Source organism: Mus musculus, chromosome 6, assembly GCF_000001635.26.
Source record: "Mus musculus strain C57BL/6J chromosome 6, GRCm38.p6 C57BL/6J".
Taxonomy (NCBI): domain Eukaryota; kingdom Metazoa; phylum Chordata; class Mammalia; order Rodentia; family Muridae; genus Mus; species Mus musculus.
This window is the reverse complement of record NC_000072.6, coordinates 132,690,345-132,703,906: the sequence shown is the minus strand read 5'-3', so window position 1 is coordinate 132,703,906 and position 13,562 is coordinate 132,690,345. Positions and strand designations below refer to the sequence as shown.

The 13,562-nt window shown below is 37.9% G+C and overlaps 1 protein-coding gene across 1 annotated transcript; it reads left to right on the top strand.

The window, feature by feature from the left end:
* The first annotated feature begins 2,899 nt into the window (after positions 1 to 2,899).
* On the top strand, positions 2,900 to 3,817 carry Tas2r121 (taste receptor, type 2, member 121). Its single transcript, NM_207024.1, has one exon. The coding sequence runs from the start codon at positions 2,900 to 2,902 to the stop codon at positions 3,815 to 3,817; it is 918 nt and encodes a 305-aa protein (NP_996907.1).
* Positions 3,818 to 13,562: the final 9,745 nt, after the last annotated feature.

Below are 13,562 nucleotides of genomic sequence, written 5' to 3'. Positions count from 1 at the left end.
CACCCAGGGCATCAGGTAAAGAACTCCCACAAATAACCACAACATCAGAGAACCCTGGTGAATTCTGCAGATCCAGAACCCATCCCCTCTGCTGGAACTTACCTCCCTTCTGGCCTGTGCCTTCTGGCTGTGACTTATCAGCAGCTTGTCTACCCCTCTGAAGACACCACTGTCTAAAGGCTTCCAGGAGATCTGCTACAACCACGGAACAGCCCTCATAGTCTTAAGACTGTGTTAGGCTTTTAATTAATATATTCACCTTAGAGAATAATGATTAATATTTCTTTTGTGTTTAGTCTTTATAAACTATTTTCAGGGGGATATGCAGGTTCTTTTATTTGGTTTACTTTGACAATATTATTGAGTATTAACTTGTCAGTATGCATCCTGCATATTTGTTTTTCCAAATTTATTTTCTCCCTGCTTTTGGCTTCCTATTCATTATATTTATATCTTTCAAAGAGCTCCAATAATGAAATTGATCAACTTTAACCTTCTTGTATAAGTTTATGGACAATCCATGTTAAGAAAATAATCTTCCATAGACCTTTCAGGTTCTTGTTTTTAGATTTTATATTTAAGTTGACAACCAGAATTCTGTTTTGAATATATAAAGGAAACTATCTAAGATTGGTTTTTAAAATAAAAGATAACACTGTGTTTTTAAATGCAGATACAAAATTTTCCCAGTACAATTTGCTGCAACAATTGTCTTTACTACTGATTCAACTTAATATTTATTGAAGACCAGTTGATCATATTTAAGTCTATTTATAAAATTGTATCTTAGTATTCTGTTCATTATATTTGTAGGTTTATATTTCATACATGTTCTTTTAAGGTTTATTTTTGTTTATTGATTGTTTAAGGTGTCAGCTTATCATGTAGTCCAGGCTGGTGTTGAGCCCAATATCATCATTTTGGCACATAATCCCAAGTGGTGAAATAATTACCATATATGTCTAAGGTCAACCAAAATTGTCTCTTGATCCTGAAAACTGATACTATCTATTGAAATATAAAAATAAATCTTCCATTATTATTATTTGTTTAGTTTTATATTTTGAGAATTTCATAAATGAATCTTTATGGAAAGATATTTGACCACACTGTGAACCTTGAGATTGTGTTATTCACTGAAAATCTTGTTTCTAGTTTCTGTGTTGCTTAGCCCTAGCACACACCTATAATCCAAGAGATTTTGCATTGAATAATGTAAACAGGATTAAATGAAGTCAACAATAGTCCAAGAAGTAGAGCATGGAGTAAATGATGGGGAGTGGACATAGGAAAAAGAACCCAGAGTAAAAGGAATTATGGAGCAGAAATAGAAAGACTTACCAGAATTAGAAAGGGGGAGTACTGACTTGAAGGTTTTCTGAGATGGTGTGGAGAAAGAGAGCCATTCTTTTGGGATCTTGGCAAAGGAGGAAGGTCAGCTTCCTCTGTGAGATAGCAGGTTTTCACCCTAACATCTGACTCCCATGTGATTATTGGCAAAATTGAACAATTGACATTTTGTGTAAAATAAGCCTTTTTTAAAAAGTGGTTATAGATCCTATTCATATAAAACCTACACTATACTTATAAAGTATACTAAAAGTGAAAAAAATCCTTGAAGAAAATACATCCTAAAAATAGAACTAGCAAGGAACAAATGTGCAAATGTTGTAATTAAATTTGTAGAAGAGCAAGAAAATCATGGTAGTTGATGCAGAGGCATGGAGAAAAACCAAGGGAGATGAGAACATACAAAGAGAAGGGAGATGATATAACATCAGATATTAAAGGCATTGGAAGGACTTGGTTCTTTATGTTTGAAACTTAAAGAATGTAAAGGCAGTTGAGCAGAAAAATGCCAGAGCCAAGTGTTTTAATTAAGATTTTATTTACATTTATTTTTTTGTCTATGAGTGCATGACTAAATATATTTTTGCCCACCACATATTTGTAGTGCAGGCAATGCCTATAAAGGCCAAGAGGGAACATTGACTGTTTTGGTATTTGTGCTACAGTTGATAGTGAGCACCCATTTGGATTCTTACAACTGAAAATTGATCCCTATCAAGAGCTTCAAGTGATCTTATTCCCTGTGCCATCTTACAAATTCCATGATCTAATATTAGTTAAATAATACTCTTTTGAAGACAATAGTTGTTCTACTAGCTATTGATAGCATGTTTACATTTGTCATTTTCAAGTATGTTCAGAAACAAAGCTACATATTGTGGGGAGTATATAAAATATGAAAGCATGCCATTCCCAGGCATCCAAGGATCCCTGTGTATTAAAAGGCAACAAAGCAGAACCAAATGTTCTGTTTTGGACATGAGCTTCTTCCAATTCAACTGCTGAAAAATTTGGATAACTACATATAAAACTAAGAACACAGAGTGTCACAGAGCAGTCTCTGCTCTCCAATTCACCAGGATTAATATTGACAGACCCAAAAGATGTCATTTAGGTAAATTTTGGATGAATCATATTGTTGTCACCTTTGTGCTCTAGAACATAAGCTGATAGAATCAAATTTTCTTTAGCAGAGACAATGCAAATTGATATAACAGTGAAAGAGAATATATCTTTATTTGCATGTTAGCAAATGACAGCTGGATGCACTTCATGATTTTCTGCAATCTAGTTCAGTCTTTAGAAGGATATATATATATATATATATATATATATATATATATATATATAAAACCTTAGTCTTGAAAGATATCAGAAAGAAGGATTTCACAAGAATGTACAGAGCCATTAGCAAAATTTTAATATACTCATCGACATTAGGTCAGTCACTACATAAGAAGGACTTGAATGAAAGCTTATCTTAGTTTTTGAGACTACAGGGACATTTCACCTTGCCAAATGAGAAGCAGTGAGTCTTCTTTGTCTGGACATGGGAAGCAATGTGTATGGTATCTTAACTATGGTTATGATTGCAGAGTTTGTATTTGGAAATATGAGCAATGGATTCATAGTGCTGATAAACTGCATTGATTGGGTCAGGAAAGGAACTCTTTCTTCCATTGGTTGGATCCTGCTTTTCTTGGCCATTTCAAGAATGGTGTTGATATGGGAAATGTTAATAACATGGATAAAATATATGAAGTATTCATTTTCATTTGTGACTGGAACAGAATTACGGGGTATCATGTTTACCTGGGTAATTTCCAATCACTTCAGTCTCTGGCTTGCCACTATTCTCAGCATCTTTTATTTGCTCAAAATAGCCAGTTTCTCCAAACCGGTTTTTCTCTATTTGAAGTGGAGAGAGAAGAAAGTGCTTCTGATTGTCCTTCTGGGAAATTTGATCTTCTTGATGCTCAACATATTACAAATAAACAAACATATAGAACACTGGATGTATCAATATGAGAGAAATATAACTTGGAGTTCTAGAGTGAGTGACTTTGCAGGGTTTTCAAATCTGGTCTTATTGGAGATGATTGTGTTCTCTGTAACACCATTCACAGTGGCCCTGGTCTCCTTCATCCTGTTAATCTTCTCCTTGTGGAAACATCTACAGAAAATGCATCTCAATTCTAGAGGGGAACGAGACCCCAGCACTAAAGCCCATGTGAATGCCTTGAGAATTATGGTCTCCTTCCTCTTACTCTATGCCACTTACTTCATATCTTTTTTTCTATCATTGATTCCCATGGCACATAAAACACGACTGGGTCTTATGTTTAGCATAACTGTTGGGCTTTTCTACCCTTCAAGCCACTCATTTATCTTAATTTTGGGACATTCTAATTTAAGGCAAGCCAGTCTTTGGGTGATGACATATCTTAAATGTGGGCAAAAGCATTAGAATTTCACTATTCCATAAGGCAGCCAAACCACGTGCTACTAGGTATATGATACTACTCAGTGGTAAAGCCCTAGGCAAACATTAACCTTAGAAAATATATAATTTTGTGACTCTTCTGTATTTGATAAATCACTCACATATTTAGAAGAATGCTACAGTAGTGTGATCTTGTACATGATTGTAACAATTCAATTTTATTAATATAGTTCAGGCATGATAACATACCCCTGATAACTGAAAAGTAAGTAGGATGCTACATATATATTTAGATCTAGACTTAGGGGCAAAGAGAGACCCAGCTGATAGCTGTGCAATAAAGATTTTAATTTTCATCCTGTTGTGAGTTATCTGAAATCTCTGTCACTGAAGGCATAAGCAAGATTTTCACACACTGAAACAATCTCTTATGCTTTCTTATATTGTTTTAAAAGTAAATTAGAAAATTTAAATAAACTTAATGGCAATTGAAATTACAAAAGCTAAACACATGTGGTTATTAGAAATTAGACTGTATGTAGGTCCTAGGGGATGGCTTAGTAAAGTGCTTTGTTGCAAGCTTCAGGATATGATTCTAAATCCCTAGATTCAATTAAAAACCTGGCATAAATAGCCAATGTAAAATTTGTCTGTAAAATGTAACCAGTGCTAAGAGTACCAAGACAACAAAATGTTTACTTTTAAAACCATTTATTGATATTCTTTTAAAAATAGGTATGTATTTTACTATTTAAATAAGATTTTGTCAAAAGCTAGTCTTGACACCTTAGGTAAACATAGGAAGGCAACAAGTTTGAAGTCAGCTACTGGGGACAGTGCTGCTAGCAGCTGACAGAGGCCACTGCTGACTACAGCAGATCATTTACAGGTTCAGCACTAGTAGTTCTGATAGGAGCAAAGCTCCAGACTCTTTAGGAGCTGGAGAAAAAAAAAAGAGAGAAAATCATGTACACACACACACACACACACACACACACACACACACACACACAGAGGCACACACTGGATAAGCAAAGCAGGCCCTAACAAGCAAATTTCAACAAGCAAGCACCAAAAATTTCACACACAGATTTGCATACATATATACATGATGACATATGTATTTACATATATACACACACAACTGGTGGATGGCAAGAAACTCTGATGAGCTGGCTCCTACAATTCTAACAACTTTTTGTTTTTCAAGCTCTGTGGAGACTTTATTATTTTTTCAATAAATGTTGATACTTTTTTAATTCCAGGGCACAGTTTACTCATTTACTTTTCCTGAATATGTTTGCCACTCCAGAAAATTCTGAGGGACACACTGCTTTGGATTTCCTCAATCGCCTGTGTTTCTCTGGGATGGGATGATCTCTCAAAATTTCTGATGATTGTGGCAGTTTCAAGTTGTACTGAGAATGTATGTTTAGGATTTTCTTCTAATGAATTTAAAAGGGGACACATTTGATACAGTATAACTCTTATAAGGAACAAAAATAAATGGGATCTGGTAGGGTGAAATTTCCCCAGCACCCCAGAGGGAAGGTTGAAGAAGAGAAAGTCAATGGTAAAGAGTTCAGGCAGATGTAGCCTTCTGCCTATTTTGATCCATCCTTTCCACAACCAATCACAGGCTGTGAGCAGCAGGGAACTCTCTGGCTTTCACTCTATTTGACTAAGGTTAAGAATTCTTGGAAAGGGTCACTTTTATCAAATCATGAAAGAGGACATGATGTTTACATGACTAATGGTGGTTGCTGATCTTGGCCCTTGACCAGAGTGGGATTTGTATTTCTTCATAATGACAAAGCTTCTTCCAACTGCTTCCAACACCAACACTCTTCAAAAGGAGCATATATTCCACATACTGAGAGTGGTGGCTTCTGTATACACATTCATCATTTGACATTTTTTTTTCATTTTCAAATTCATCTAGAGTTTCATACATGTGTATGATGAAACATACTCACATATACCCCTATTTTCCCCTCCAACTCTCTCATTTACAACATCACTTCTTAATTTCACATCTTCCTTTTTAGGTAACCCACTACATTTGATTCATGCTTTTTATGTGCATGGATGTTGACTCACCTGCAGAATCATGGGAGGAATACTCTCAGTGGCCATACCCTCAAAGAAATGTATTTCCCTTCCTCAGCTGCTTTCAGTTGGTGATATCTCCTCAGTAAGAGGTGGTGCCTGCAGATTTCCTACCACATCTATGCTTCAGTTTCGGCTAAATTGATCTTGATTTTCTTATTATTATTTACATTTCAAGTGTTTTCCCCTTCCTAGTTTCCACTCTGAAAATCCCCTATCTCCTCCCCTCTCCCCCTGCTCCCCAACCCACCCACTACCACTCTGGGTCTGAGCCTTGAGCTTCACAGAACAAAGCTGTATCAGGCTCCTATCAGCAGACTTTTGTTGGCATCTACCTAGTGTCTGGGTTTGGTGGTTTCTTATGAGATGGATCCCCAAGAGCGGAAGTCTCTGGATGATCATTCCTTCAGGTTCTACTTCGAACTTTGTCTCTGTAACTACTTCCATGGTTATTTTGTTCCCCATTCTCTTTTATTTTTTCCCCCGCTTCTTTTTTTTTTAATTAGGTATTTTCCTCATTTACATTTCCAATGCTATCCACATTTGTTCCCCATTCTAAGAGGAAAAAAGTATCCACACTGTGGTCTTCCTTCTTCTTGAGTTTCATGTGTTTTTCAAATTGTATCTTGGGTATTGTGAGCTTCTGGGCTAATACCCACTTATCATTGATTGCATATCATGGTGTTCTTTTGTGACTGGGTTAACTCACTCAGGATGGTATCCTCCAGATCCATCCATTTGCCTAAGAATTTAATAAATTCATTTTTTTAATAGCTGAGTAGTAGTACATTGTGTAAATGTACCACTTTTTCTGGATCCATTCTTCTGTCGAGCAACATCTTGGTTCTTTCCAGGTTCTGTCTATTATAAATAAGGCTGCTATGAACATAGTGGAGCATGAGTCCTCATTACAAGTTGGAACATCTTCTGGGTATATGCCCAGGAACGGTATTCCTTGACTTCTGGTAGTACTATGCCCAATTTTCTGAGGAACCCTCAAACCGTACCAGCTTGCAATCCTACCAGCAATGGAGGAGAGTTTCTCTTTTGTTGGTGGCCTTTTTGTATTATTGTCAGTGTCTTTTGCCTTAAAGAAGCTTTGCAATTTTATGAGATCCCATTTATTGATTGTTGATCTTACAGCACAAGCCATTGGTGTTCTGTTTAGGAATTTTTCCTCTGTGCCCATGTTTTCAAGGTTTTTCCCCACTTTCTCCTCTATAAGTTTCAGTGTTTCTGGTTTTATGTGGAGTTTCTTGATCCACTAAGACTTGAGCTTTGTACAAGGAGATAAGAATGTATCAATTTGCATTCTTCTACACTGTGATGGCCAGTTGTACCAGCACCATTTGTTAAAAATGCTGTCCTTTTTCCACTGGATGGTTTTAGCTCCCTTGTCAAAGATCAAGTGACCATAGGTATGTGGATTCATTTCTGGGTCTTCAATTCTATTTTATTGATTTACCTGTCTGTCATTGTACCAGTACCAAGCAGTTTTTATCACAGTTGCTCTGTAGTACAGCTTGAGGTCAGGCAGGGTGATTCCACCAGAGGTTCTTTTACTGTTGAGAATAGTTTTTGCTATCCTAAGTTTTTTTTGTTTTTCCAGATGAATTTGCAAATTGCCCTTTCTAACTCTGTGAAGAATTGAGTTGGAATTTTGATAGGGATTGCATTGAATCTGTAGATAGCTTTTAGCAGGATAGCCATTTTTACTATATTTAATCCTTCCAATCTATGAGCATGGGAAATCTTTCCATCTTCTCAGATCTCTGATTTCTTTCTTGTGAGACTTGAAGTACTTATCATACAGATCTCTCACTTTCTTAGAGTCACACCAAGGTATTTTATATTATTTGTGACTATTGTGAAGGGTGTTGTTTCCCTAATTTCTTTCTCAGCCTGTTTATCCCTTGTGTAGAGAAAGGCCACTGATTTGTTTGAGTAAAGTTTATATCCAGGTACTTCACTGAAGATGTTTACCAGGTTTAGGAGTTCTCTGGTGGACTTTTTTTGGGATACACACACACACACACACACACACACACACACACACACACACTCACACACACACACACACACACAATCATATCATCTGCAAATAGTGATATTTTGATTTCTTCCTTTCCAATTTTTTATCCACTTGATCTCTTTTTTGTAGTCTAATTGCTTTGGCTAGTACTTCAAGTACTATATTGAATAGGAAGGGAGGAAGTGTGCAGCCTTGTCTAGTCCCTGATTTTAGTGGGGTTGCTTCAAGTTTCTCCCCGTTTACTTTGATGTTGGTTGCTGGTTTGCTGTATATTGCTTTTATTATGTTTGGGTATGGGCCTTGAATTCCTGATCTTTCCAAGACTTTTATCATGAAGGGGTGTTAGATTTTTTCAAATGTTTTCCTAGCAAATAACGAGATGATCATGTGGTTTTTTTCTTTGAGTTTTTTAATATAGTGGATTATGTTGACGAATTTCCATATATTAAACAATCCCTACATCCCTGAGATGAAGCTTACTTGATCATAATGGATGATCGTTTTGATGTGTTCTTGGATTCAGTTTGTGAGAATTTTACTGAGTATTTTTGCATAGATATTCTTAAGGGAAATTATCATCAAAGTTCTCTTTCTTTGTTGGGTCTTTATGTGGTTTAGGTATCAGAGTAATTATGGCTTCATAGAATGAATTGTGTAGAGTAGAGTACCTTCTGTTTCTATTTTGTGAAATAGTTTAAGGAGAATTAGATTTGTTCTTCTTTGAAAGTCTGATAGAATTCTGCACTAAACCCATCTGGTTCTGGGCTTTTTTTTTTTTTTTTTTTTTTTTTTGATTGGGAGATTATTAATAAATGCTTCTATTTCCTCAGGGGACATGAAACTGTCTAGATCTTTAATCTGATCCTGATATAACTTTGATACATGGTATCTGTCTAGAAAATTGTCCATTTTGTCAAGGTTTTCCAGTTTTGTTGAGTATAACCTTTTGTAGTAGGATCTGATGATGTTTTGGATTTCTTCAGGTTCTGTTGTTATGTCTCCCTTTTGATTTCTGATTTTGTTAATTAGGATACTGCCTCTATGCCCTCTAGTTAGTCTGGCTAAGGGTTTATCTATCTTGTTGATTTTCATAAAGAACCAGCTCCTGATTTGGTTGATTCTTTTTATAGTTCTTTTTGTTTTGACTTGGTTGATTTCAGCCCTGAGAGTGATAATATCCTGCCTTCTACTCCTCTTGGGTAATTTTTTTTTCTTTTTGTTCTAGAGGTTTTTGGTGTGCTTTAAAGCTGTAAGTGTTTCTTCTCTCTAGTTTTCTTTTGGCGGCACTCAAAGCTATGAGAATTCCTCTTAGGAATGCTTTCATTGTGTCCCATAACTTTGGGTATTTTGTGGCTTCATTTTCATTAAACTTTAAAAGATCCTTAATTTATTTTTTTTATTTCTTCCTTGAACAAGTTATCATTAAGTAGAGTGTTGTTCAGCTTCCAAGTGAATTTTGGCTCTTTATTATTTATGTTGTTATTGAAGATCAGCCTTTGTCCATGGTGATCCAATAGGATGCATGGAATAATTTCAATATTTTTTTATCTGTTGAGGCCTGTATTGTGACAGATTATATGTTCAATGTTGGAGAAGGTACAATGAGATGCTGAGAAGAAGGTATATCTGCTTTTTGAATATAAATTGTTCTATAGATATCTGTTAAATCCATTTGTCTCATAGCTTCTCTTAGCTTCACTGTGCCTGTTTAGTTTCTGTTTCCAGTATCTGTCCATTCAAAGAGTGGGGTGTTAATGTCCCCCACTATTATTGTGTGCAGTGTAATGTGTGATTTGACTTGTACTAAAGTTTCTTTATTAAATGTGGCTGCCCTTGCATTTGTAGCATTGAGAGTTCATCTTGGAAGATTTTACCTTTGATGAGTATGAAGTGACATTCCTTGTCTTTTTTGGAGAATGATGGGTTGGAAGTTGATTTTATTCGATATTAGAATGGCTACTCCACCTTGTTTCTTTGGACCGTTTGTTTGGAAAATTGTTTGACAACCTTTTACTTTGAGGTAGTGGTATCTTTGTCCCTGAGGTGGGTTTTCTGTATGCAGCAAAATGGTGGGTCCTGTTTATGTAGCTAGTCTGTTAGTCTATGTCTTTTTATTGAGGAATTGAGTCCATTGGTATTAAGGGATATTAATGAAAAGTAATTGTTGCTTCCTATTATTTTTGTTGTTAGAGTTGGGATTCTGTTCTTGCATGTATTTTTTTTTTTTTTTGTAGGTTTGTTGAAGAACTACTCTCTTGCTTTTTCTAGGGAGTCATGTCCCTCCTTGAGTTGGAGCTTTCCCTTTATTATCCTTTGAAGGGCTGGATTTATGGAAAGATATCGTATAAATTGGGTTTTGTCATGGAATACTTTGGTTTCTCCATCTATGGTAATTGAGAGTTTTGCTGGGTATAGTATCCTGGGCTGCCATTTGTGTTCTCTTAGTGTCTGTATAACATCTGTCCAGTGTTGGGAGCCAAAACTAAATTCTTTATAATAATCCAAGTGAAAAAGATGACTATCAAGTCTTAAGACATAAAGCTGGAACTCCTCCCCAAGCTGACTAAATCCAGACAAAGGTCACCAACGGACTGTTCCAGTTGGACCTCCTCCCCAAGCTGACTAAGTCAAGATGAAGGTCACCAATGGACTGTTTCGAGAATTACCACAAGATGATTCCAGACCCGACTGACGCAAACAGCAGATGTCATAACCACAAGATGTACTTTTAGATATCATAGCTCCCCTTGTAGTCACCAAGGAAAATTACCACTGCTCCCCCTGCCCTTCTGTGTAAGGGTTATTTCCCCTTTGATCTTTTTGTATAAAAACTACAAGTTTTGGTGAATAAGATAAGATCCAGGTTGACTCTGTGTCATTTCTGTGCTTGGTCCCCCTTTCTCTCTCACCCCCCATTTGGTTTTCAGGATCAGTCCCCTCGAGACCCACGAATAACTGGACCTGCTGGATGGGTCAAGTGGCACCCAACGTGGGGCTCGAGGTAAGACCAACCTCTGGACAACGATAAGATTGAGGTACCGTCAGCCAGGGTAGAGACCTCCTCAGAAGGCATCACTTGTACAGTGTGGGGAGTCTTGGGGTAAGTCTAGACGTTACAAGATCATCCCATTCACCATGGGGAAAGCACTTTCAAAGGAAACAATTTTTATAAAAGAGATAAAGGTTTCAAAGGAAACGATTTTTATAAAAGAGTTAAAGAGTTTACTTAGGGAGAGAGGAATAAGAGTCAAGAAAAAAGATTTGATTAAATTTTTCTGCTTCGTGGACACTAAATGTCCATGGTTAGTTTTGAGTGGACCTGAGATTCACCTACTTACATGGAATAAAGTTGGCAAAAATATTAATGATTTAATAAAGAAGAGTGAACATATCCCTGAACCTTTTTTTTTCAGTTATTATGGCATCATTAGAGACCTCTTAAAAGATGCAGAACAAGGAGGGGAGGGAGCCAGACTGCTGGCACTCAATGAAGATTTTTTTTGCAGCTTCTTGCTCACCATGGGGTAAAAGTGAAACTAAAAAGGACCTAAATGATGGTTCAAGCTCCTCTGCAATCATCATAAACATGTGAGATCCTACAAGTCGTTTGCCTGCTCCTCTCTCCCCACTAAGCCTGAAGGGGCTCCTGGATGAATCAGAGAAAATTGTTAGACCAAAGAATATTTATCCAGTCTTAAAAGACTGTAATGCTCCCCTTCACCCGTCCTCTGAGGCAGAACTAGAGGAGAAGACTGCTAAATATGAGGTGGAAAGATGTGGTGCTGGCTCAGGACCATATGCTTTGTGTTTCTAACAACAAAATCCAGCCCTAGGTACCCTCCTCCATACCCCCCTCCCTTTCCCTCTCTGCACCTCTATCCTTCCCTCAACCTTCCGCCTCCTGCTCCCTTACCAGGGACAACTGTCCATCATTTGCTCCACACAAAGGACGCTCTGATGGCCTACATTTCTGGTATAAAAGAGGTTTTATACTTGCAAAAAGAATTAGGAGACCTCACTTTAGAAATTCAAAATTTACAGGGGGCCCTCTCTGGAGCCCCAATTGTCAAGAAACAGTCGTAGCACCCTAAAATCATAAAGGAGGTTTCTCCTCCAGTCTCTATGGAGAAGATTAAACATAAATATTCAGCCAAGGACAAGGCACATAAAAAATTGGCCTTCCCAGTCCTGACTCAGGCACGCTCCAAACAGATAAGTTATGACCCTGAGCCAACTAATGATGAACGAGCGCCAGATACCTCGAGACAGGCAAAAGAGGAAAAGGAAAGTGATGAAAAAAATCGATCAATTAGCCTCTGACTCCGAGGAAGATGAGGTGATAAAAGATGAAAGTGATTATGAGGCTTCACAGCCTGTTTATAAGAAATTAAAGATCAAACATATTAAAGAATTGCATTCAGCTGTTAAAAATTATGGGGTTAATGCCCCCTTTACTGTATCAATCTTGGAGGGACTAGCAGGAGATGGTTACCTAACACCCAATGAATGGAGCAAAGTGGTACAGTCAGTCCTCACTAGAGGGCAGCTTTTAACTTGGAAATCTGAATTTGTAGATAGAGCTGAAACCTAAGCTGCTATTAATAGAAAAAAAAAAAAAAACCCTCAGTGAGACTTTTTCTTGGACTTCTGATAAAATATGCGGTAAAGGTCCGTTCTCCTCTAATAAGAAACGATTGGGGCTTTCTCCTGGGGTGCTTGTGCAGACCGCCCAGGCGGCCTTAGCAGCCTTGAGAGTTGTACTAGCGACAGGAGCCCTCACCATCCCGTTGACTAAAATTATTCAGGGCTCCCAAGAATCCCTTGCCCAATTTGTTGCTAGACTACAAGAAGCCGCTGAAAGAATTCTTGGCCCCCATTAAAATGAAGGGCTTTTAGTTAGACAACTTGCCTTGGAGAATGCTAATTCTGCTTGCAAGGCTGCCCTGAGGGGTAAGACTAGAGGCTTAGACCTCACAGGAATGATAAAGCTCTGCAGTGAGGTAGATACATTTTCACATCAAGTCTCAAAATCTATTAACCTGGCCATTGGAGTGGTCTTCCAAAAAGCTGGTGGAACTAGCCAGCCTCAGCAGAGAGTGTGTTTCAGATGTGGACTCTTGGAACATTTTGCCCGTGAATGCCTGTCCACCAGACCAGGCAAGTCTGCCACCCAACCAGGCAAGGGCCAAGTTACACAGGGAGCCATGCCTCCTGGCCTCTGCCCTAAATGTAAGAGAGGTCGCCACTGGGCACAAGATTGCAGATCAAAGTCTGATGTAAATGGTCGCCCCCTTACTGTGGTCGAGGGAAACTACCAGGGAGCTCCTGCGTGGGGCCCACTTCCTCTGATAGCACCCTAAACAATCCATCACTGATTCCCTCCATTCTCCCCAACAGAAGGGAGTGCAGGGAGCACAGGATGGGACTTGTGTTCTTCCACCACCAGGATTACTCCCGAGGAAGGGACGTTAGTTATTGAGACAGGGTAATTCGGACCCCCACTCCAACATATGTGTTTTTCTTATTATTGGTCGAGCATCAGGTTCCCTACAGGGACTCATGGTAACCCCCACTGTGGTCAATGCTGACTACCAAGGAGAAATAAAAATTCTGGTTACAGCCACATGA

What these genes read in the sequence shown, in the direction of transcription:
- Tas2r121 (NM_207024.1), top strand. Translation starts at nt 2,900, where the DNA reads ATGGGAAGCAATGTGTATGGTATCTTAACTATGGTTATGATTGCAGAG.